At 46.5% G+C, this 26,223-nt stretch overlaps 1 protein-coding gene across 1 annotated transcript; it reads right to left on the bottom strand.

Annotated features, from left to right (window-relative positions):
• Nucleotides 1-26,223, bottom strand: LOC142563293 (serine protease 7-like). Its single transcript, XM_075673847.1, has 5 exons — nt 26,061-26,223; nt 22,032-22,059; nt 19,454-19,527; nt 3,741-3,850; nt 1-112 (listed from the first exon to the last, which is right to left on the bottom strand). Exons 1-5 carry the CDS (start codon nt 26,160-26,162, stop codon nt 1-3), a joined length of 426 nt encoding a protein of 141 aa, XP_075529962.1. The 5' UTR covers nt 26,163-26,223.

The raw sequence follows: 26,223 nt of genomic DNA, 5'->3' as shown, positions 1-26,223 counted from the left end.
CTAACCGGATCGTGTCTCACTCAACAAGTCCGGTGGCTCGTAATGACACAGGACACCGCCTCCGAAGAGGAGAAGGATGACACAAAGCACATGCGCCGGCTCCAAGCTGATCCTGGAAGGGGGGAAGTCAGCATACCAGACCCAGTGTTTCAATGACGACCGGGGAGAGGTCCATGGCCTAAGATCGCGAGACGGCAAAGTCACTCCAGGTCCTGCCATCTCCGACGTTTCGTTCCCAGGCCGAAGTCTTCCGATTTGCCGTCACTGAAAGACGCACCTTCTGGTAAGAAAGCCAAATATTTCAGCATCTCAGTGTCCACATCGACTCCGAGGTATGATGTTTGACGTCGGTAACACACTGATCCCGGCCTCCGCTCTTCAACGAGTACGCCAAACTTAATATATCCTCCGCAGCCCGGAAAATGTTGACTGGCCAGCGTGGGCAGGATGAGAATGGCTGGTGACCAAGAAGAACGCTCGGCCTTCTGCAACAACTGCAAACTCGGAATGCTTCCAACCATCTCGCAACAAGCGGCACGGAAGAGTCGATCCCGGCAACGCAGTACCACCCAGCCCGCAAGCGGTCGGAATCAGCTGTTAAACCACCGGGCTTCACATTACAATTTTAATACGATCTGCTCAACAAGGAACTGAAACTTTCGACCTCAAAATTTTGTGCCACCAGGGAGAGCGGTCACGTTCCTCTGAGCCTGACGAAGCCCAACTGTCGCGCTACACTATACCAATTGTATACGTAGAACTAAGCCAAAGGCTCTAAGTAACTAACGCTTCAAATCACTTTGACGGCCTAACTTTATGAATAGCCTGTTCATACTCGATCACAGTGGACTACTTATCGCACGTACTGGTGCCACTGAATAGACTTGTCGACTCTGCGGATGCATGGCCAAAGTATCGCCAATATTTTGGTCACAATTCACAACGCATGCTTGCACATCACGCACACGTTTCCTCCACTCAGGACAGGCTTTAAGGGAACCGCTAAACTAAACTTGCGTAACTTAAGCACTCAGGAGGACTTTTATAAAAACGGGTCAACTCTTAACAACTTCCATGCACGCTTAAGATAAAACTCGGAACACTGCCACCTTCAGCGCACACGGGGGATCCAGCCACTAACGTTCATCCTGTCTGCACAGGACATGCGCTAGGGGAACTAAATCAACGCGTCTCACTGCATGCAAATCCTGCCGTCACCGAAAACCATCGGCCCCAACCTTAAAATAAAAATTCAAACCTATAACAACGGTGAAGTTATACACCCGCGCGTTACCAGAGTCCTTTAAAAAACGACGCTGACGTTTATGTCGCTCACACACAACAACAGAAATTTCATCAACGATTACTATACTCCCTCGCGCCGTAGGCCTAGGGTGCAAGGGAAGCTTCGGAGGGTGCGCCGAAAAGACTGGTGGCTTCATGGGAGCACCATCTCGCGCGCCCAGTGTTGTTGGTCACGTGACCGAGTGCGCGCTGGGGTAGGAGAGCGCACGTCTTTTTCTCGAACCCAGCTTACCAGTGTCGGACATTTATTTCGCGGAAAGACCACTCGTTCATACTTGTGCTGAGGATCAGATGTGCAGACACCGGAGAATGAATCTTCCGTCAGCATCGAACGACCGCCTTCAGATTCCTTCATTTTTCTGGAAAACGAGGCCCTGGTTTCAGATTTTTTTCTGTAATGTTCATGTCACAACGCCAAAAGTAGCCGCATGGTATCTGCATACCAACACTTCTATTTCCGGATGGCGAACCTTCAGGACCTCTTGTTCCCTTCGGCGCCACGCGCTCAAGGCGCAGCAGCCCCACCCAAGGTCTACTAGACTTCCTGTGGGGCATCGACCTTACCGCCCGCGTCGACGTCCACATGACCACTAGACTCACTGCAAATCTCGCTGCTGGGAAAAATGTATAACGCTTTCCATCCGTTACATTACCTCTTGTCGAACTGGCCACGTGCCGTACTTACCTCTATTTTTATTATTTTACTTTTCTATACTTTGCCCCAAAACCGTGGTTAAGGTGTCCACCAGTGTGTTAGACAGACACCGCGGTTTTAAAACAAAGCTCTTTTGTTTTTTGCGAACTCTCTCGGATTTTCTTGACCGTGGCTTTGGTCTTGCCAAATAGGTCACATGCAGAACAGCTGCATCTTTGCTGTCCCTAAAGATGCCATGACCTGGCTGCTACCCTTGTTTTCAACAGAATTGCGCAGTTATAAACTATATCTCAAAGAAAAAACACAAGGCAAAACAACCGCACGATAACTCTCGACGGTAATGCGATTAGCATTGGAGCAATGTAGCGGCTCACTGTATTGCTGAGGTCAAGCTTTTTCAAAATCTGCAGTGATCATACTGAGACTTTCGTTGCTTCGGCGACATGCGACGTACACTGTCTGCGGTATCGTCCCATTCTGCTACTACACTTGCTTGCCAAGGTGGCCTATGAGCATAATGGGATGACATCGATGCAGTGACGATGATGGAATGACGAAGAAGCAATGAAGTTGATGGAATGGTTAAGGCGGTATAATGAAGACGGCGGACTGACAATAGTATGGCGATGACTGTGTGACAAGAATCGGATGATGAAGTTAGAGTGACGACGGCGGAAAAACCGCGACGGCACCGCAACGACGCTATGACAACGAATACATGATTACGATTGTATGACGACGTCGCTATGGCGAAGATGGCAACGTTATGAGGACAGTACAATGACTACGAGTGTATTTCGCCGATGGTGGGACGACGGTGTATCACGAAGGCTGTATGACGACGTACGCATGATGACGATGGCATGCTGACGACGGCATTACGAGAGTTTAGTCATGAAGCCGGAGTGACGACAACGGAAGGACCACGAACGCTGCACGATGATGGTGTGACAACGAATGCATTACGATTGCTTGACGACGAAGGTGCGACGACAACGGCATGACGAGAGCCGGAGGGAGGCAGGCAGGCAGGCAGGCCGACGCTCAAAACATCTGAAGACGGCAAAGAAAGCTGATCTCGATAATACTGTCATTGCCACAAGGTATACGAGATCAAGAGAGCAAGCAAACGCTTCTATGCTTCCTTTCCTATGACTGTTTTCTATGCTTGCTTTTTGTGCTAGGGTCACTTTTCTAGGATTTCTGTGATTGCTAGTCGACGAAAGTAAACAGTCAGGAGGCTCAGTGGCATGTCCATATCGCGAAACTAAGCATAAACGACCAAGGAATCCAGTGCGAAAAATATAGGTGCGAGAAAATAAAGCACAAGCACGTGGTTTAGAAGCTTGACATACACGTGAGGTAGAATGTTTGTACATATTGTATGCCTCGGCTACCTGAAAGTCTATTTGCCTTTTTATTTCGGAACCGAACCACGTTTGATCAAACTAAAATTTTGTTCCGAAATTTAAAGAAAGAACAAGAAATAAATAAACCGCGATGCAGTGGAGATTTTTATCAGCTTGCATAACTAAGAAGTAAAATTTATAGGCGGCATAATTTGCTGATGCACCTTGCAAATCTGGAATGTACCACGTGATTTAATTAGTGTTCCGCATAATCTCGTCTCCGTATTTAAACATTTAGTCATGAATCCGCGATCGTGTTCCCTGATTCTTTGTTCGCATAGTCTGTTTGTACTTAGTTATCGAAGACGTTAACCTACTAACTCGACCCAGTTGCTGTTTCTATCAAGTGCAAAGCATTTTAGAGGACTCACTTATCAAACAAGCAGTGCGCCGCAGTCAGAATAAGGTTCCTTGTAATGATGCTCCCGCCACATGAGGATATACGAGCCGTCCAAAGATCAAGTATGCCCTTAATTTGAACCTACGGAAGAAAAAGGGCGACATGCATTATTTTTTTCGCGTAATACCAAACAAAGGCAAATCATTTTTCGAGCATGCTTTAGTGTTAAGCTAGGGCGTGCCACCGTAAAACAGCGACTGAACATGAAACGGGCCACCGAAAATCTGTGACAAGTTCTGCGGTATCTGGCGCGCCAAACGACTACAGGTTCCGTCTAACAGGCTCCGTCCGAATCGAAGGCAATCTGGAAGACTGCGAGGTCAGCGGTGCGGCGTGCCTTGTGCTTTACAGACGTCCTCACGCTCAGATTGTTTGTGCCCCCACGGCATTACCAAGGCCTGCCCAAGCGACTCCGGTTACTCTGGTCTTGGGTCAGCGGAACACATCGTGCTGCACCAAACTTCGTCTTCTCAACATGCCGCTTCATTCTCGACTGCCTTGCGCAGCGTATTCATTCTCTCGACCTCCGTTCTGCGACTTTGATAAGCTACCGATCATGACCTCTATTTATTCACAATTATTTATTAATATAGCCTGAAGGCCTATCCGGGAATTACGTTGGAGGGGTGAGTCAGTTACAATAACTAACGTGCCAAAAACGAACATTAGTTAGGTGCAGTGGCATAATTACACACAGAAAAGAAGACATGTGCATCTAAACACTGAACACTGGCATAATCACACATTTAGGATTTGGGCAAAGCTTTGGACCCGTTAACCAAAGCATCGGGATTAGTGACAGATACAATGCCCCTTGATAATTTATTGAAATGCTACATTGCCAAATGAAGCTGTGAATGACGATACAGATTAGTGCGCCAAAATAAAACTGATTTTACTTTGAACGGGTGATCAAAACGCTGAAAAATACAAGGTACTGCAACGATGTGAGATTCGGGGAACAGGAATCACTTTAATAAAGCGCATGGAAATGGTACAAAAGCATCATTGCTATGAGCGATTATCAAGTGAGGCCAATGAAAGTGACTCCTTGATGTCTGTAACGCTGTAGTTGCGGGAGTATTTTTTCAGGATAAATCTTGTTGCTTTATTGTGTATTAGTTTTGGTTTATCGACCAGATAGGTTTGATGCGGATTCGAAATGGTGGAGGCGTATTCTACCTTAGACCGAAGAAGCGCAGTTTATGCTAATAGTTAAATAGTAGAGTTGGCCATGTTGGGTTTCATGAAGCCGAATGTTTCAGATGCCTTACTGGTTTTGGTATTAGCTTCCTTGTTCCAAGGAAAATCAAGCGATAAATGAACTCCGAGATACTTAGGTGTGGATTCCATTTCGACATGCATTCCTTCAATTGGCAGCTCTCTCCTGGGTTATGTGCTCTCGTGAACGTCATGGCGTTAGCTTAAGAAATGTTAATTTCCATTGGCCACTGGCGACACCAAAATGCGAGCTTGTCGAGGTCTAAATGTAATGAATTATTTTCGGTGTTACTATTTCACCGGCATCTAATACAGTGGCTTGCGAATAACGTCATAATAGAAGATACTCTTTCCTGTGTCGTTATTATATAGATTAGAAATGAGGTTGCACCCAGGCCCCAGCCCTGCCCTACACCAGATTTTACATGCGAAAGGGAAGACGAGTACTATTCCACATAGACTGATTGGCCTCGGTTGTTAAAAAATTAACAATCCATTTATAATTGTACTGTTTTTTTAATTGCACTGTTTTATTACCTCCATTATTAATCGAATGTGCGTAATCACAAATGTTTTTCGAAAGTGAATGAACATAGCATTATTTTAATTTATTGCACCATTAACGGCCTCGTGGAGATCAGTTACCAGTTCGAAAAGTTGAGTTTCCCAGGAACTATCACGAAGAACACCATGCTTATTGCTAAAGAAGAAGTCGCGTTTTCTTAGAAATATTTTGATGGTGGGCTATATGGTATCTTCTAATGATCTACAACATATGCTTGTTAGTGAAATGGTGTGAGACTGAGCAAGGATCATTTGCACGACCTGCCCAGCATCACTGTTCTCTCCTAATCTTAAGTATACAGTTCCGGGCACATGTCCTAGCAACTAATAGCGCCACATGCCATTCTTGCGGGTGTGACGCAAATATACAGCAAATTCGGTGTCCATTGTCCACGTTTCCACTGTAAACGACGTGCTCTGCGTACATGTAACCTTTCAGACTACGGACCTTTCTCGGAAGCTAAGTATCGTGTGACCTTGGCTGAAGCAATCTGGTGCGCATTCAAGAGGCCAACAAGACGTTAATTCACGTCTTAAATACGATTGGGTTGTCGACCGCTTGTGACTGTACGTGTGTGAGCATTCATGTGTGGGCGTGCGCACACCGGCTCTCCTTCTCAGCTTCTTATCTCCTCACGAGTAGGGTAGAAAATCGAGCGTGACCACGGTTAACCGCCGGCTTGCCTTTTCTTCTTGGCGTCAAGTGTTTGTTATTCTCTAATTTTTGCGATTAACTAATTTACAGGATTGTAGAAGTACATGTAGCTTAGTTTAAGAAATACTGACGCATCGTATGTGTTTTCGGACATCCTCTATTTGTTTAGAGCGTCGGTCGGCAAAACTCACTCATGAGTCGACTCACTCAGACTCAAACTGACCTGTGAGTTCTGGGCTTAGTGAGTGCCGCTGAGAAGAATTCTGGTGAGTCTGACCCCTAGTGAACCCGGCTGAGTAAAAGCATTAAGCAACAGTTAAATTTTTGAGTGAATCTGAGTGAGTTCTGATTTTTTTTCCCACGTAAAGTCAATTTCTCAAAAATAAAGACATTGCCAGAAATGTGGGGACTACGGCAACCTGAAATGTTTTACAAAGCGATGCGCATGGAATCACGTGCGCGCTGCGTTGTTGGCAGCGCTACACTTGGATCTACGTTACATCCTCAAGGTAATCGCACTCCCTCTTTCCCTCACGCGCTCACGCACATTCGACACATACGCCCCTGCATAGTGTCAGTCCGAAGCCGTCGCACCGCGGGCAAATCAAGCACCACCGCCGTTCAGTCTAGATGTACGGCGCCATACTTGCACCTCGTCTATGTCCCGTGCTTCCCATTTCCCTCCTAAAGCTGTGTCCTCTCTTCGCGCCTCTGCTGCTCGATATAGGCAGTTTAGAAGGGAAATGTGGGAAGCTTCGCAGGAGAGGGTGAAGCATTCCGTGCCATTAGAGCGTAGCTTTCGCTTTCCCCTACCGCTTTGGGATGAAGGTCACACAAGCCCAGGACATACGGCTCCGCAGGCGTCGCGAGAAGCAGGCGATATCAACGCCCAATGCCCGAGTGGTATCTATTGAGTTATTTGTTATTCTTCCTGTTCCGTACAACACCCGCATTCTGCTCAAACATGACTTGGGGGTTGTTGCCTAGTGCGGATGGGGCACTCGCTTACACTGCGACTGCCGTCGATGTCGATACAGCGGGTGCTCATTTGCCGTGCTGCATGCGCATCTAGACTTGAGTAAATTTGTATTCGAGTTGGCAATCATGTTCCACATATGAGACAACGGCGGACCTTGAAATGCTCGGTGTCCAGTGCTATCTTTCGATGCTGTGAGGCGAGCCAGACCAGAGTCATTCAGTGTTTTCGGATTTTCAGCATTGCTTTCGTGTACTATACTTAGGTTGGGCATCTTGTTACTTTGGTGTTCTCACGCTGAATTCACGCACGTACTACTTCTCTCACGCTGCAATCTTGGCGAGCCTGTCACAGAGTGTGAGCAAAAGCTTATATAATCGAGTGAGCATTCACTAATTTATTAGTGTTACTTTACTTTTTGGATTTTAATGCATTGTCATTTCGAACGTAATTCACGTACTTCCCGGGGCTGCGTATGTTTTTCGCTAACCGCTTTCCCACCTATCTAGGTTACAAGTAGTTCATGGCAAAATTGGTAGCGTATCGTACTGTTGTGTTGAGGGAACACGGTTGAAAGCCAGCCGTCGGATCAGCTTGGGTAACTGAATATGTGGTAATGCGCACATATGTGCCGCTCTTCAAGGAACCACTTTCACGCCTACATAGGTCATGTAGACGCGTGACTGGTCTGTTGCCGCTGTTCAATAGGACACTTTGACGCCACCTCAGAGCACCGGGCATGTGCCACTCGATCTGTGCGTTCTCTTCAATGAACATCTTTGATGCCGACTTGGATCACTGGATATGTACCAGTATGTGGCTGACGTGTTTCACGCCAACTTGCATTGCTAGGCATGTGCCAATGGGAATGTGCCGCTCTACGTACAACGGCCAGAAAGATCCTCAAATTTATCCGACGCTGGGTGGTGTCGAACTCACGTCACCAAGAGTCCTCAAGGACAACAACCCGACGCTTTAGCAGGCTGTGCCACAAGGGCACTGGGTACGGGCCGCCTTTTTAATTAACGTCTTTTACGCCAACGCTTTAGCAAGCTCCCAGATGGATACGCTTAGTATGGGCCAGTGGGGTGTGCGCCAATCTAGTGAACAATTCTCAGCGGTCCCAGGCAGCGGCGCGCCATGCTTCTCGCCTCGATAAGCGCGAGTATTGCTGGAAATGTAGAGTGTTGTGACTTCGGGGTGGATGACGAAAGGCGGACTCTTTCCGCAGACGAAGAAGAAACGAAAAACTTTGTACAATATTTACAAATACTGGATGATAGCGTGCAGGTAGCAGTAAGAGCGCATCAGACCGACTGGGCGGCTGGAAGCTACCCTCTCCTCACACAATGGGCCGATTCTCGCTTAAATCCCTTCGGCGACCCCTCGTCCGCAGGAACCAGTTTGAGCGAGTTCTCGTCAGCAGGAACCAGGCGGGGCAGGGTGATGACGTCGACCGCGTGGAATTCTTGATTCGTGGCGGAGATGGCTGGGCGCTTCTTGAAGTCGCCTCCCGTGTCGAATTCTTGATTCACCGCGGAGAAGTGAGAGCTCCCGTCGCCTCGCTGTAGCCACGTGGTGCATGTAGTATGGCAGCTCCAGTCGCCCTCGTGGTCGCCACGTGGTGGCCACGTGGTGCTCGTAGTATGGCACAACAAGAGGCTGATTGCCTCGCTCCAACTTATGCTCACAACGCGAGTGACTGCCCAGAAATTTCTTGTATGATTGACAACGCCCGTATGTTAAGCCGCCGGTACCTCCTAAAGCAGTACCCAGACCACCGTGTTGCATATGGCTCATGCCCTCCCCGTGTTCGTGGTCGTGGCTTGCATCATTAGTGCCAGAGCACTGTTAGGGAAATTAAGGATTGGTTCAGTATTGTTACGCGAACGCTTGAATATTCAAGGATGTGTGGACAGTCCGTCGTGTACGTCCTGTGGCTCCTGTGAGACACTTGTAACACTTTATATTAGAGTGTACGACATTCGTCACACAACGTCCACTATTAATTAAGGAATATGTACTGATTGGACTCGAGTGTACGACCCTTGACGATTGCTTGTTTACGAGAGGGAGTGCTGCTCAACGCGACCAGGCCCATAGAGTCTTGCTAACCTTTAGACAGAAAACTGATTAGGCCTCTCGTTTAATTAAAAACATTTTTTCCGTGTTCCTACTTTCTTCTGTCCGTGTCTCTGTCATTTATTACCCTATTTTTCCCCATTCCTTTGTTTCCTATCTTTCTCTCCTCCTCTTTTCATTCCTTCCTCCCAAAAGAGTGGGCAGGCGTTGTGCCCTTCTCCATGGCAGTTGTCAGCTTGCTCCCTCCCTGTATCCTTTGTGTGTTTGTATGTTTCCATATCTAATAATAATAATAATAATAATAATAATAATAATAATTGGCTTCTGTTTATACTCATGCAAATCATGTATATAATGTTTCCAAGTGCTCAGATCTTCTGGCTTATAAGCCTGTTTTTTTTTCATTTTTTTTCTATTATTACTTTTATTTTGTATGTATGTGTCGCACACAGAGATGTTGCCAATATACTTTTCTATTGTGTATGTTTATATATTTTTGCTCCTACTTTTATTTCTGTCATGGTGCATTGAACAGCACTGTTTCCTTAATTTCCTTCTTGTGTGCTCCGATGCCACTTAGGTCGTGTCGCCTCGTAGCGAAATCCTGTCAGGCTGAATGGCCTTTAGCTTCGCTTCGTTTTTCTGTGTGTATCTACAGAAAAGGAACCGTTCAATCATTCAAAAACTTCCGCTTGCATTTGGGAACGTCGCGCCGTGAAGATAGATAAGCTGTACTGCGCTGAACCGATTTACGTTATATATACATATATATATAATTTCTACGGCACAGAACTGAACCGAAAATAAATTAGAGCGCACTGAACGCGAACTTCCCCGGTGTTATTTTGCGCGAAAGTGTTAAACGGCCCAATGAGAGAGAAAGCCGGCATCTGTCCTCTGTAGCCATGAAACGGCAGTTGAAGTGTCATTGTCATTGGCTACGACGCCACGTCACTAGCGCGGCTCGACAGAGCTGAGTGGCCGAAAGGGAACACCTGCTACTGCTCTCGCGGGCCAAGTGTGGCTTGAGGGGAGAGGGGATCGCCTCGACGCCACGTCATCCTCGCTCTCACTCTCAACACTCCTCGACGGAGCAGAACCTGCCAGAGCGTTCGAAAGGGAACATCTACTATGGCGCTATAGCTCGACAGGTGCTGTGTGAGGGGGGAGGGCATCAGCGCCCTTCAATTGGAAATGAATGTTTTTGCATTCACTACTCATACGAAGTGCTTAGGTGTCCTCGGATATTTTTCTTTTTAGTTCGACACCCTTGTTTGATAATTAGTGAGCACCGGCGAGTGTGAATGGACGTTAATATGAGCGAGAAAGACTACGCGTGAGTGTGGGCAAAAGGCGGGGCAAGTCGATGCGTGGCAGTGCATGTCTGTAAACGTCAGTGTGAACGTGATTTTGAAGAGAGCTCTGCTTCAGCGATCATTTTAGCAAGCTGATAATTCGCGTGAGTTATAAGCCTGTGAGTTTATTCAAATGAGGCAGTGGGCGACTCCATGGGATTCAAAGGAGTCTCATCCCATGTTTCTGTTAGGATGAATTTATCGGTAATTAGGTCAATCTCAGTGCGCCCGAGTGAAAGTTCGTGAGTTTAAGCGGGCCTGTCTGAGTTTCATTGTGGTACTCTAGTCTTAGCGAGCCTCAGCCTGAGCGAGTTTAGTAAAAGTCTGGTGAGTCTCAGTATGAATGAGCACGAGCTGAATAATATTTTGGTGTGTCCCAGTACGAGTGATTGCTAAGTAAAACAATATATTTTCTGAGTGAGCTTGAGTCCCTTCCGTTCATTCTGCCTAGATGATTTAGCGACTCGGACAAGAAGATTTCGTGATTTATCTATGCGTTGTAAATCAGACGACGATAAGAAAAAATTCTGAATCTACCGACCTGAACACACGTGATGTTAGAGGCAACACAAATGAAACGCATAGAGCTATCAAAAAAGCAGCAATTTGATTTGTCATGGAATTCATCAGCGAATAGAAAAATCTACGTATGTACCCTGCATGAGTGCTAACATTGCTCAAGACTGTGGAACCAGCTTTCGTTCTGTAATCACTTTAGTAAAAACTTTTTATTTCAAATAACATTGGTAGTTACCCTTACATCGCAAATTTGGAAGCAATATGAATAAAGGGTTTAATGTGTTTCAGCAAGCCATATTTAGTGGCAAAACGCCAGTCACCTTATGTTTTGCCGACCACCGATCATAAGCATGACATATACCTCTTGTCTAAGTGGCTGTTGCTCTGACAAAGACAAGTCACCTTGTCAAACTGTCGGCTCCAGTTTTAAAGAAAGCTTTACCGGCCGCGAACTTGCGATTTTGCTGTGGCGGTGCACCGATGAGGCACATGACGTCACAACGCGCCCCTCGCAGCGGATATTTCTCTCTCACTCGCTTCCTTGTCACTACTGCGCATGCGCCACTTGTAGCACCGCTGCGCAGCGCCGCGCCTTTCCGACCCGCCGTTTGGTATGACATCACACCGCCTTCCTCGTCGTTGCGCTCGCCTCCGCTTGCTTCGCCAGCTGCGTCGCATGCCTGATAACATGCCGGAGGATTGAAAAGGAGAGCTCGCGAGCGCCGCAACCACAGTTTAGGCGGCAGTATGGACGGCTACAATCCTTATAAGCAGGAGGAGGCCTGGAATCGACACAGGAACAAGATGAAGAGGAAACGAATCGCCCAGGAAACAGACCAACAGCGCGCCGAACGATTGGCTTAACGCCGCAACATAGGCAGACAACCAAGCTAACCTGGACTTGCAATCAAGATTAACCAAGGCTAACGATGCTATGTCTTAGGTTTCGCTAGGTATATCCTGCACAGCCGAGCTAAGCCACTGCCAGTTATTTATTGTACCGTTGTTGATCGCTCGTGTATACAGTTATAACTTTATTCTAACACTCACCGGACTTCCCACGGCCAAAAGTAAAAAAAATATGATGAATGAAAGGATGAACTTTTTTCCCCTTCTTAAGAGAGGGAAGGGGCCGGCGGGAGAGTGGAAGGTGTGAGTGCTCCAGTACCAGTAGGCGTCCGTCACCACATTATGTGGCTAGACATCCATCTACCAGTCGTGGTAGGCCTCCGCTACTTCATCAGCCCACCTCAGGACTCAGTCCTGTAGGGTGAGCTCGGAGCTGCGCAGGCAGTCTCCCACAGCTCCTCGCTACTAATTAATGGTTTGAGCGTGCGGGGGGGTAGTTTTGATGGGGAACTGCCACAAGATATGGGAGAGATCTGGTATCTGGACCGGGCAAAAGCGGCACTTGGGTGTCGGGTATGTGGCGGGAAATAATATGTGCAAAGTGCGCGGGGTAAGAAAAGTGCAAGTTTGTAGTTGACGCCACAGTATTTCTCTCTCTCGCGTTCTAGGCACATAGAGAGGTGGATACATTAGGCGTTGGTGTCTGTCATGTGTGCAAATTTCATGGAATATGACGAGTGTGTCTTTATTGATGTGTTGTTGGGAGTCGTTGGGTTCTAGACTTAGGCCCATATTTGCGGCCACTCGATCCGTGAATTCTCGCGCAGCGCCATGAACCATTTCGTTGCCGTGGAGTCCTTGATGTGCTGGAGTCCATACGAGAGCGATGTCATTTTCTGGTGAGTAAGCGACATGAAGAGAGTGCGCGAGGTTGTTAATGTAGCCGTTACTGAAGTTCCGGATAGCAGTCTTAGAGTCACTAATGACGTCGCAATCGGGTAGCCCCGATGCGAGTGCAATGGCGGCCTCTTCCGCGTCACCTGCCGAGGCGGTCTTGACTGATGCTGAACAGTGCTGCCCCGGTTGTCTACGACCGCTAGAGCATAACGATGTTCAGAGGTGTAAGCTGCAGCGTCCACATAGTAGACTCCTTCAGCCTGTCTATAGCTGCGTTGTAGCGCCTTGGCTCGAAGTTTGCGGCGTTTGACGTGGAATTCGGGGTGCATGTTTCTGGGTAGGGACTGGATGTGGTAACGGCCGTGTATGTTCCGAGGAAGTTGATGTCGTTTGCTCTCGTTAAATGGTGGTGCATGGCGAACTTGTCTCAGGGTCTCACGCCCAGCTTCAGTGGTGGGGAGTCTGTGGTATTGCGATGATAGATGTGCTTCGGTTAATTCTTGAAGGGTGTTTAGTGTCGCGTGGCCATCACCCTTTGTGTGGATCCTATAATTGCAACACCAAGAGCGGCTTTGTGTATCTTGCGGATCAACCAATTCGCAATATCCTCTTCCTGCCTAGAGAGTGAGAGATATGGTAGTGCGAAGGTGATTTTGCTTAAGACAATACTATCGATTACCTAAATTAGCTCCTTCTCTCGAAGCCCTCCGTGTTTGTTGGAGATCCTACCTATCAGGCGGAGCGTATTATCTACAGTTGTTTGTAGGGCTTGAAATTATGCTGATCTGCTAGGTTGCTTTGGAGGTGTAATCCTAGGACACTTATCCTGTCGACTTGGGGTATAGGGTGGACTTGAATCGTGAGTTGGATATTCGGGGTGAAGTCCTGAAGCGTCTCGTGAGGCGCAGAAGGAGAAGCTGTGATTTGGTAGGGGAGCACCTGAGATTCAACTCGTGAACTATTTGTCCGACCTGATCAATTGCTGCTTGGAGGGTGTCTTGGATGTGCCCGTCAGAACCTCCGGTCATCCACAGCGTAATATCGTCCGCGTATAATGTGAATCGGAGGGCAGGAATCTTCGTGAGAGTGTAAGCTAAAGGTCGCATAGCCAAATTGAAGAAAAGGGGGGAAAGTACTGCCCCTTGAGGTGCGCCAGTGCTTCCTAAACTTATTTGGCCAGATTGTTCGCTGCCTAATCGTAGGGTCGCAGTGCGCTCCGCGAGGAAGCTGCGTATATAGCGATAGATTCGCTCCCCGCACTTTCTACTGCTAACTTCGCGTAGTATGGCCGAGTGGGACACTTTATTGAAGGCGCCCTTGAGGTCGAGGCCGATCAACGCTTGTGTGTAACGTGCGTCGCTCGGTTCGATAATGTCTTCTTTGAGCGTTGGCATGACATCCTGACAAGAAAGAGATTTCTGAAAGCCAGTCATTTCCTAAGGGAACAAGGGAGTATGGTCGATGTATTTGGAGAGGCGAAGGTGGATTACGTGCTCCAAGACCTTCCCTACGCATGAAGTGAGAGAAATTGGACGGAAGTTATCAGTGTGAATTGGCTTAATCGCCTTTGGAATGAAGATCACTTTGGATGCTTTCCATTGTTGGGGTATCTCCCCGTCTTCGAGACAGTGGTTGTAATACTCAGTGAGTTTGCGTACGGATTGCCATGCCATACCTTGCCATACTTGCGTATGGATTACCATGCGCTCCTTCGCAAACCTGAGTCCATTGCTCTGCCGCCAATGTTATAGCGTATTGTTGTATCTGAGAGTCTAATTTGGCGATTCTGATTCGGAGTTTGTGATTGTACCGTGCTGTTAGCCATTTCCTAAGTAAAGCTTACTTCGCTTCCCACATGTGTAGGAGCTTGGAATCAATTGTAGCCAAAGGTGCGTCTAGCGGAAGAATGGTGGTATGGGCCTCTACGTCCGCCTGCAAGGCGTTCGCCCGTTGCTCAATGTCGGTAATTGTTTCTTCGTTACTGTTGCTGCGAGATTTTCTTAATTCCGTCAAATTGGTAAGCCTTAGTGGTTTCGTGGCTAGCGCTCTCTGCTTAAAATCTACATGGAGTTCGAAGATGTAATGGTCGCTTCCTAAGTCGTTTTGGAGGTTTTGCCACGTCGCCTGAGTGATGCCGGGAGTTAGGGTGAGGTCGGGGGATATATCTCCACTGACGCTATTTCCTAGCCGAGGAGGACGAGTAAAGTCATCGTAGATTTTGAAACTTTCATTTTTTATGTACTGCCATAGAGCTCTTCCCGTAGGAGTGGATGCGGAATGGCCCCACATTCGATGGGGGCATTGAAGTCGCCCGTTACGAATAGCGGCTGTTTATTGGCGTTAGCTTTGGCCTGAGCAAACATGTGCTCAAAGCAGTGTTGTCGAGCATTGGGAGGGCTATAAACATTCAACACACATAGCTTGGGCTGTTTCTCGCCTTGAGGTAGAATTTTGATAAAATCGTGAGGGATTTCAGTACTGCTGAATGTGTCCCATTTAACGGAAAGATGTCGTCTTGCAAGTATGGCAGTGTTGGGCTTCTCTATGCGAGGGTCTTGAATCGTGTTTTATTCAGGTAGCGTGACTTTCCCGTGTGTTTCCTGCCCTGCAAGGCTATAATGTCAGGCAGCTCGTTAAGACTCTGTAGAAATAGTGTTAGACATGCGCGCTTCTTGCGGAACCCCCCCCCCCTCTCCCGCAGTTCCAATGTTCCACTGCTAGATGACTAGACTATGGGCTGGCTTCATCATTATTCTCGTTTTGAAGAATGGCAACTTGTGACGTCGCGGAGGGTCTTCCCCAGCTGTCGATTAGCTCTTGGAACCGGAAAAACTGTGCAGATGTCTCACAAATAAATGCATCGAGCTTGCTCCGTAGCCTATTTTCAAGGGGCACAAGTTTGTTTTTCAGGATGTCCATGCGGTCAGTGAGGACAAATATGGCGTTTTCAACGGTGTTCTCGGTGTCTCTTATGTCGGTACTCTTCCTTTTTGCGGGTGGGGGCTGCGTGTGTGATGAAGGCAGCGTTGGAGTTGCGGCTTCCGTCGTAGCAGTGGATGCAAGAGTGTTAATTTGTTCTGTCGGAGGATCGGCGGACGCATCCCGGCCACGGCGGCCGCATTTCGATGGGGGCGAAATGCGAAAAAACCCGTGTGCTTAGATTTAGGTGCACGTTAAAGAACCCCAGGTGGTCAAAAAATTTCCGGAGTCCTCCACTACGGCGTGCCTCATAATCAGAAAGTGGTTTTGGCACGTAAAACCCCAAATATTATTATCGGTGGACGTTTGAGTGGGGGTGCAAGCGTTTGTGGCAGTGGTTTGGAAGTAGCAGCAGGAGTGTCAGTGATGTTGAGGGGGGGGGGGGGGGTGGAGCATTGCTTTGAGCTGCTTGATTTCGTTTTTAAGCATTTCGTTCTGGTTTAGCAAGTATTTGATGAGAGAGCTAACAGCATCTTGTGAGGAGCTGCTATTGTGGGAGACTACTCCTCCCCAGCTCACCTTTCTATGGTTGATGGGTGGTCTCTCCTCGTTGCGTGGAGTTAGCGGAGGCTTCTCTTGTCCAGTGCCTTGATTGGGGGCCTGTTCAGTGTTCCTGGCCAGAAGTGTCAATTTCGACTGTGGAGGTGCCAGGGGCAATGTCCGAGGTTTATAACGAATTTGCACTCTGAGGAACCAGCCTCGAGTTTCCGTTGCATATAATGCAAGTGGGAGAAGCTGTGCTCCTGATGAGGATCTGGCGTGCCCCATTTTGGGCAGAGACATATAGTCACATTGGGGCAGGCGCCTTCGCGATGGCCAAGCTGCCGGCACTAAGTACACGCCTTCACTTGTTGACGATATGGTCGGCAGCGGAGGTCTGTGCTGAGGTAGTCAATGTAGAAGGGGACCTTTGAGCCTTCGAAAGTGACCAGGATGGAGTCTGTAGAGCCCATTCTTCGAGCAGCTAGGATGTTGATTGCTGGATTCGACATTCGATTCTGAGCCAACACGTTCCCTTCTACCAGAGAGGCCGGCAGCATGATGATACCCCTACACGAATTTTTGGGGTCTGCCACGTGCGTGGAGACTTCGTAGCTCTTGCCGATGATGGTGATGGTGGTGATCTTCAAATAGCGATCAGCCCTGTCCATGCAGGGAATGCTTATGATGACTGTGTTGTTAATCTCGTTGGCCCGGAGTCGATCTAGCGATGCTGCAGCCGTGGAGAGAACAGTCGACTTGATGACGATGTCGCGGAGAGAGACTGGATGTATGCTGGCGCAGTTGACTCCACCGTGTACATGAAGAATTATTTTGTATTCTGCAGCTGGAAGTGGAGGAGGACGAGGCAGAATGTGGCTTACTTGCGGTGGAGTTTTGAGGGTGCTGGGCGAGGTGGGCGAAAGCTTGTTGGTGTCGGAGTAAATAAGTTTCTCGCGCCAATCGAAGATCTCTTCCGGAGTCAGGTCCACGCTGTCGACGACGCCGTCTTGATTCATGGCTGCTGCAGCTGCTACCGCCGACGCACACTGCCGGCGTTGCGCGGCAGGGGCGTGGGGATTCGGGTGTATCGAATAATCGACGATGAACTTAAGATGACAGGTCCGATTTCCGCTGAAGAGGTGTCGTTCGACAGCAGGTCACCTACAGCACCAGTGGTCCAAAAACCAAGAGTCGAGGCAAAGATTTGGCCACAGCACACAAAAAAGACAACGCCGATGCACAATGCGACCACAGCGTTCGACAGCAACTTCTCTGTAAAACGATGGCCTAACGTCTGGATTACATTAGAAGACAGCGATGTTTTAAGGCCATGATAAACATGTGGCACCCCAATGAGGAGAAGCTCGAAATTCGAGATTGGAAATTTGAATTTGAGATTAGGAGGTAGGAGGAGCGAAGGGAGGCGAATTTCGGCTCTGACTGGTGCAATGTTGGTTTGGTCCTTTCTTCTAACGTGCACGTCACATTTTGGTGAAATTTTTTCGAAAATTGTGCCCTATAATCGAGAAAATTAATGTTGTTTTTAGCAGTAAATTAATACATTTCTTAAATATTCACCTCGATATTTGCTTCGTTGAGGCTTTTCGAGGGGACTTATGGCCGAGCAAATTCGTGAGTGTCTTAGGCATTGCCTTGTGGCATATTTACAATGCAAACACTACTTTGTCTAAACATAGTGGTTAGATGCTGAAACTAACATCTCTATGAAAGTCGACCAAGCAACCACCTCCGCGTTTTTCGTTTACTTTTCTTTTTGTTAAAAAACACCTTTCCTTGCTTAAACAGACATTATTATGTCACATTTTGTGACGGGTTGGCATGTTCAGCCTGCATCCTCGATGTTTACGTCGTTATCGCAGCACTGGCAATGCATTCGATGGGAGTGTTACGCCTTCCGTAACGACAGTCTAGATCAGAACAGATCAGAACACTCAGATCACAGAACAGAACATCAAATCAGAACAGTCTAGATCACATTCACGGCAGTTTTCTTGAAATTCGATGGCAAGAACTTCACTAAGTCACTTCCGTACACCAATGCGTGCATCTGACTTCATATCCGGTGCGAATATTTAACGTGGTTCCTTCGGAGACATTTATGAAGAAGTATTGCAAGCAAAGTGCAATTTAATGCACAAGGGGTATAAGGAGGGTATTATGCGACACTTAATACCGAGATTTTCCATCCTTTCTTCTTTCTTTACTGTATTTTGGTTCATGGTACGTCGAAAGCCATGGTAGGTCAGGTGAAAAGTGTGAATGAATACCTAAATAACGCCAGGCTAGTCAGGCGGTTACGGAGGCCGTTGTAAGGGGTTCATTTAATCCAGACGCAATGTAAATAACTATATGAGTTTGTTATACAGAGCTTTTTGTGAATTTCACAATTTTAATGCAGCTAAGTGGCTACGAAGGGGAAAAAATAGCATCCACCAGACTGGAGGACGAAGCTCGCAGGTCACTGAGCAACCTGTGTTGGTTTCCTTTGTACCTTCGTGCTACAGTCAGGTAAATGACAATTTTCTCCCCTTTCATGAGCTTTTCTATTGCGTGACCCCGTGTAACTGATGTGTCATGGTCAGTGCCCTAGTTCTTCGAGGTTTCAATTAATTTGCCATCTCCCTGCGGTCTGCTAGCCTCCCGGATAGCTCAAATGGTAGAGCGACCGCCCGACTAGCTGTTGGTCCCGGGTTCGAACCTCAGACCAAGGCGAATTTTTATTCAGCTGCGAAGATTTCTTTCTCAGAAGTCTGTATATGTTTCAATTGTATATAGCTTCGCGCTACAGTCGCATGGAGAACAATTTTTTTTCCTTTCGTGAACTTTCATCCACCTTGAGGGATTCCGCAGAACTAATTTGCCAGCTACATTGCCATCATTCCGTAGTACACTGTTTCCTTCAGTATTTGTCATTTGCATTAACAGCAAACACGACGAGCCCCCATCGTTCCCAGCTTATTTTGCTATTTCTTTATCTTTTGCCTCAAGGCATGTTTTCCTGCCCTAACCTTCTATGCAAGTGCGTGCACTGGGTATAAATCTCACGAATAAGAACGATAATAAAGAACAGAAATTTCACTTACTATCCACGGCATCTTCTCGTTGGAGGTTGGCTTGCCGTTGTATATCCTTCCATTTGACCCCAATTCGCCACAACCTGCAATAGTCATATAACGTATCTGAATACTAAGTATAGTAGCTTTTTCGAGATAGAAGTATGGCTTCTCATGAGCCGTTATGTTAGTGGTGGCGGACGCTACAGGACGCGCGAGACAGGCTAAATGACGCACTAGTTAGTGAAAATTTCCTAATTAATTCTGATTATTAGATAAGGTGAAATGCAAGAACGCCCGTGTAATTCGTTTTGTTTCCTCAGATTTAGGTGCACGCTAAACAGCCCCAGGTTGGCAAAATTATTTCGGAGCCCTCCAAAACGCCGTCTCGTAGCTCCAAACCTATCTGGTAATGTTAAACCCTACGAATGAATGAATCCAGTGCCGGTCTGCACTATATCCAAGACTGGCCAGCTGCTAAATACAGCAGCCAGCGCCCGGAAAGGGGTGGGAAGAGGCAAAAAACTGCCCTTAAAAACATAACAACAAATATTGATTTATTTATTTTATTGAGCGCCTCAAATACCGCATCGAAGAGGTATTACGCGAGGGGTAGGCTTGAGCCAAACACAGTCTTCAATTATGCGCTTGAAGTGAGCCGGATTGAAGTGAGCGCCGTCAGGTGGGAGGTTATTCCACCCCATCGAGATACGAACGAAAAGATAACTAAGGTTGACTGAAGTGTGGTCGTGAAGCGGGTAAGTAATGGCTTTCAAATTACCTTCGCGGAATGATGTGCACTAAGCTCGACGAATGATAGAGTTGCCGAGCGGCGAGTTATAGAGCCTATGAAACAGACAAAGCCGCCGAGTTCTGCGTCTAGGTTCTAAGTTCTTGATTCTAATGTAAGAGCACTGACAATGGCAAATGTTGCGTTCAATTGCTTTGCCTTTGTTGAATTTTTCATATCGAGTGATGGATCATCTGAAGAAAGATCATCAAGTGGCTCTTCGAACAATGTTCCCACGCTACGAACAATCAAATGCTCTGCTTGCCCAAGATGTCTTGCGCACATTTAAGCTTCAGTATGGCGCTGAAGTATATTGTCTCACATCCTAAATTCCCAAAGGCTGGGATCTTAAGTGACTCCTGCGTGGCTCTGAGCCGCTTGCCCAGCGTCAACTCCCTTCTTTTACGTTAAGTTTCCAAGGCCGCCCATCGACTCTCATCTGAAGGAACAACGCTGATGTTTCAGTGAGCACTGCCGTACATTGGTATCTCAGAAAACGAGGCAGCTGATACTCTGGAGGCTTGACCCATAACATCTCATGAAAGTTGGACGACGCTCGAATGCCTTATATGCCACCACTTACAGCGCTCGCACCCGGATGAACGTGGAGCCTGCTCTACACCAATCGCTGTCCGCGCTTCCAACCCACCGCAACAGGTCCCTACTGCGAAAGTTACTCATTGGGTGCGTTGATGTAGCACGCGGCCTTCACCGTCAAAAACGTGCCCCGAGTCCTTCGTGCCCCACTTGTGGACACTGCAGTGAAACGCTTGAGCACCTGCTGTTGAAATGCCCAACGTTCAACAGTTGTTGGTGCGTGCGGCGGAGGATCTTCCACCAACTTAATATTGCTCGAACTGCACTCAATGATTTATTGTTTGCGTAAGGTCGCGCTTTAACTCGTTGTCGTGCTCCCAAAGTTGTACTAGAATTTATCTCAACCACGGAACTGCACTCTGATCTGTGGTGCTGGTGCTGTGCGTGGGATATGTTATGATGTCACATTCTCTTTTTCTCAAGCGATAACTTTCTTGGGCTCTTCCCTCTCTAGGGGCACTATATGTCACTAGTTTCCATAAGAAACGGCTTAAATAGATCGATAAAAAAATTTCCGATGCTTGATTTCTCACGATGCCTCCTCGTTGGCAACGATAAGAAATTTGCGGCACGCATCGCCTCCTACTGTTGCGCTGTGGCACGTTCGTGCCGGGTCAGGGACGTCATATGTCTTACGATTGAACACGTTTTAACGCTGATTAACGGTACCGCTGTCTCTACAAGGTCAACCATGGTGGCCGAGGATTGCGGTCATGAAAGACTGCAGTGCGTCTCTTATCGTAATGCGCAACAGGTTATATATTGCTTGCAAAGACGTCAACTAAGTTTGATCCTGCCGGGATTTTCTTTACCTCCTTTTAAAGTGCGTGGAAATGTGACCTTAACAAGAAACAATTGCTAGCCCGCTTCTCTTTTTATCTTTATGATGTTTATGTGAGTTCCCATAATGAAGGACTTCTCCACTGAGCATGACACAAAGAACACCTGAAACGAAAAGGCTATGTAGGTGGTATTTGAAAGGCTTACGTCACCCTCCTGAACTCGTAAGCCTGGTTATATTGGCGCTGGAGTTGCAGAAAATTTACTATGCGTAATTCTCACTTTAAAAAATCCCAAATCATCATCATTATTTTCATCACCTCGCTGCAGCGGACGCAGAAATATTATTCATTCTCTGCTTGATCATATTTGCCGTTAAACAAAACTGCCTATTTCGATCGCGTTGTGAGATCACTATTAAAGAATAAAGGTCTCACTCACCTGCTTGTTTCAAATTAGTGTCCATTTTCTGCGGAGAGAGAAATAACGGTCCCATTGGATAGCAGCATTCTACATAATTAGCTTCAACGCGGGACCTATGCTCTAGTAATTAAATAAACGAACCCCGACCTTAAACCTGGGCATATAATTTTGGCTAACAGTATTGCCTAAAGCACCGGACCTCTTACAGGAACGGGCGATTGTATTCAATGACTTCTCAATAAAGCGAGGATTTCATTGCCTGGTTTTCCGGGTTGGGCCAACGCCACCTAGATAGCACAAGGCCTGTTTACTCCGATCCTTGAGGTCACACTACCTGGCCCGAAATTTCCATTGAGAAGGCTGGCATGATGAAAGCGGTGACGTCAAAATCACTGTTGCCTACTCGGGAGCATCCAATTAGATTCTACAGCAGTCGGGCCAGGTAAATGACGACATCGATCGGAGGGAAGAAGCCTTGTGCTGTCTAGGTCGTGTTGGTTGGGCACGGCTGCCTGACTGCTGAGTGTTGCATCGCTGACTATCTCGGTAAATATATTTGTGGACATACATACACGCAAAGGTTACATGTGTGCCGAACAAAAGTACCAGCGAACTGGCTTAAATAGTCCTTGTCTGCTGACCAAGTATATGTGCCAGTAACCGCTTTGCTTCACGTAACTTCTAGTAGGTGCGTTGTATCTACATAATTCTTGCCTGGTGGTTAATTAGAGGGCTTAATCAAATGATTCTCAACTAATGACGATGCGTACAATTTTGTTTACTTTGAGAACATCCAATGTTTAACCTCGTAGAATGTTTATGTTTATTCACCCCGAAGGTCACAACTATATTCCCATGTAGTTTTTCTGTTCATGAATTGCATCGTTCACAAGCTATGTCGAAATGCAAGCGCCAAGTCAGGCGGATGCACAGTGTCAGATGTATATATATATATATATATATATATATATATATATATATATATATATATATATATGTATATATATATATATACAATGACGTCACAAGAACGAAAACGGTGTATGCTGTTTGTTGAGGGGAGAGTGTAATGGTAAGAGTATGCACAGGAAATTGCAACACGTATCAAGCAACATTTCGTAATTATGCGCGTCCTGTGTCACAGCGTAACATAACCACCGGCCATCTTGAATGATTGGATAAAAAAGGGTCAAACCACCAGTGGCGCATACCAACGGCTCAATCAAAGAAAATAAAGTAAATCAAAAAATCCCTCAAGTATAATTCAGCATTCTCTTGACAGATCGGTGCGCTTTAAAAATATGTGTGGGGCAACATTATATGACGAGGTTTTAGGGAGTAGTCTGCGATCGACCCATATCTTGAAGCTGCACCATCTCAGAGATCGAACCTCAACTTTTGGTGGGATAGCTCCATAGCTGGGAAAAAAACTGGTATGACAATTCCAAGAATGCTATTCCCACTGAAAACAGCCCGAAAACGCCAGAGTACCGATAAAATATACTCCAAGCTTCTAAGTAGTGCTTCCAAGCATCGTTTGATCACTGGGTAAAAAACAGCGATGACGTTGTAATTAGGTTCTATAATCGAAGTCACCTGGCCTCGAATATAGCAGAAGAGTGACCATCCGTGAAACGCGGCCCACTTACCAAAGAAAGGGCGACATGCTCTTATAAGTTGTTCTAACTAGGTGCAGCAAAGCTGAGCTTCGAGAGGATGCACGCACCATGTTTAAGCCTGGTAAACATCCTTTTAGCAGGATGGTTAGCCGGGCGAGATGGTATTCTACTCTTGAGATGAACAGCGCTGGGTTTGACTTCCTTCTGCAGTTGTATCTATTCTCATTTTCGCACTGCTCGCCTCAGGAATCCTTTTAGTACAGCGAACTTGCCTGGGACAGTGAATTAGCCTGCATTCCTGACATGTGCTTTGAGCAGCTCTCAGATGAAGCGAAGAAGTGGAAAGCCGCAAGAGTGCGTCAGCGCTATGCAGCAAACAACGTAAGGCATCAAGGTCCAGCGACCACATCGAAAGCCTCCCGTTCTCATGGTGCAAAAGAAGAAAATAAGGCGTCCAACCTGCATATTTTTCTTAGCCTGTTGACTTCTTTCTGACAGCAGAATCTGCATAGCATGCCGTTTTGCTTGTGTTCTTTATATATATGCTGTTCATACACATTTGCAAGAGGTGCTCCATTACGGCACCACGTTCATACCATCTCCGGTTATGACAATTCAACCATAGAAACATTTACCGTGGAAAATCCGGTGTTTCAATAGTTGTCAGCATTTTTCTATTTATTCCAAATAAATCTATCAGGCACTGTATTTCGCCAAGACATTTATTTTTAACGTTGTCACAAAACTCAGACTATACGCCCCTCTTATAGCGCACTGTACGGTGACACGCTGTAACACCCTGTTCCCAGCGATTGTGAACAGGGCCGATTATCCGGTTACAAGTCGCGCGGTTTGCGGTTATGACTTTGGTATGTTACCATCAGCTAGAGTCGTGAAAGCTTCTGTTCTGCAATTGCTATGCAAACTGTCAATACCTTTCAAATGAAGAAAAACTGAAATCACGCATTCGCAGCATAAACCACTCAGTATCCTTTCAGATAAACCCATTAAGTATCCACTCAGCTAAAACTGTCTGCAAGTAAATGTGACATTCCCAGATGCTGGTTCTTACAGTTCAGCAACGAATCATTCTATTTTGCCCCCCCCCCTTGAACATGAAAGAGTTTCTTATCGTGCGCGTTCTGACACAGGGGTAAATTAAAATTGTCCTTTGTAGTCACTTCCGGTAAGCCAGCTTTCCCCTCCTCGCATTGTTTATTATAGCTTTAAATTCGCCGATAACTGCTTAGCATTCAAAGTAAATTTTCACTGCGTTATGTACACGCAACAAGGAGCGTTGCGCACCTGTGCCAACAGTGACAGATTCTGAAAGACACCAAGAGTTCACAAAACTAAACTTTTTTTTTCAAAATTGCCGGTTTCGCACACGTACAAGCGTAAGGATAAAGTCATATATCCAAAGATTACTGACGACGAGCTCATGTGCTAAACAGGCACTGATATTTAGGCCGGCAAAGTCTGCGTGCAACATGTATACTCCCTGTAATGTACAATGGGTACTCCATATCATATTCTGCATAGGGTTCTCATAATTTCATAAATGGCCCTGATAAGCGGCCTGGTGGAAAACCACTTTGTATTAGTCTCATTTCGGATGGGTAAACTCAAGAAAAATTGGCTTCTAGTCGGCGACTTATGAAGCAAAAACACGTTGTATGAATTCCGTCAACGCGAAATAAAATGTTGTAATGTCAATTTGAAAAAAGTAGATTTAAGATATTTTAAACATCCCTCTGATATTTCTGGTGTGTAAGGTTTTGTAGGATTGGCTATTTTTCGAACACTTGAGCTAATACTTCGAATCTTCTGGTAAGTTGAGACAGATTGCGTCCACAAATTATATGTTTCTAAGCATTCGATTCTCAATAGCAGTGATATTGAATCTATTCGATATTGCAGGTAAAACAAGAAGGGGTAATAGTTGGCTATGTCATTTTATTATCCTTTTTAAATGTAACCATTGCGGTTGTGTTATTCTTCGCGGTAGGAAGTACGTCATTTGAATTGCAATATAAAGGTATTCACAATATATAGTGCTCTAATCTCGGCTACAAGCTTTCACGGACAAAGCTAAAGACAACCGTAAATATTGAAGCGTGCAGATTTCAATTTCTAAGCTATACTAAGGGCCTGATTGATAACGCTTGACGCCATGCCTTCTCAAAAACTAAACCTTCCTGCGGAGGAAAAACAACGCACCGACCTATGAATCCGGATATCATGCCGGTTATCTAAAACAAGATCACCTGAATGACAACGTTTCTTTCAAATAACGCATAGTTCCGGAAACTACAAAACAGTTAGTCATTGAGTACCCGGCACCATCGCCGATTCGTCATCATGGTGCGTGCAATCTATGTTAAGCATACATTATTGTAGTCAAGTATGTACGAGTAAAACAACTTACGTTAGCAGTTACCGGAAGCGCCGTGACAAAAATCACGAGAGCAACCTTTGTGAGGTAATGTTGCGTATACCGTGGTACGTAGTCGCTAGGTAAGGAAGCCATGCCTTTAACGTTTTCCTCTTGTAGAAATCACGAAATCGGGATGCGTCCCAAGAGAACCACA

Source organism: Dermacentor variabilis, chromosome 11 (assembly GCF_050947875.1).
Source record: "Dermacentor variabilis isolate Ectoservices chromosome 11, ASM5094787v1, whole genome shotgun sequence".
Taxonomy (NCBI): domain Eukaryota; kingdom Metazoa; phylum Arthropoda; class Arachnida; order Ixodida; family Ixodidae; genus Dermacentor; species Dermacentor variabilis.
Note: the sequence above shows the minus strand (reverse complement) of the source record. Positions and strands in the feature narration are given on the sequence as shown.

Excerpts from the sequence above, each read along its gene's own strand:
- LOC142563293 (XM_075673847.1), bottom strand. The coding sequence starts at position 26,162 with ATGGCTTCCTTACCTAGCGACTACGTACCACGGTATACGCAACATTAC. Across the intron at positions 22,060-26,060 it reads CGCTTCCGGTAACTGCTAAC|AAAATGGACACTAATTTGAA; the intron begins GTAAGTTGTTTT and ends CTCTCTCCGCAG. Across the intron at positions 113-3,740 it reads GCGCACTGCTTGTTTGATAA|GATCAGCTTGGAGCCGGCGC; the intron begins GTGAGTCCTCTA and ends CCCCCCTTCCAG.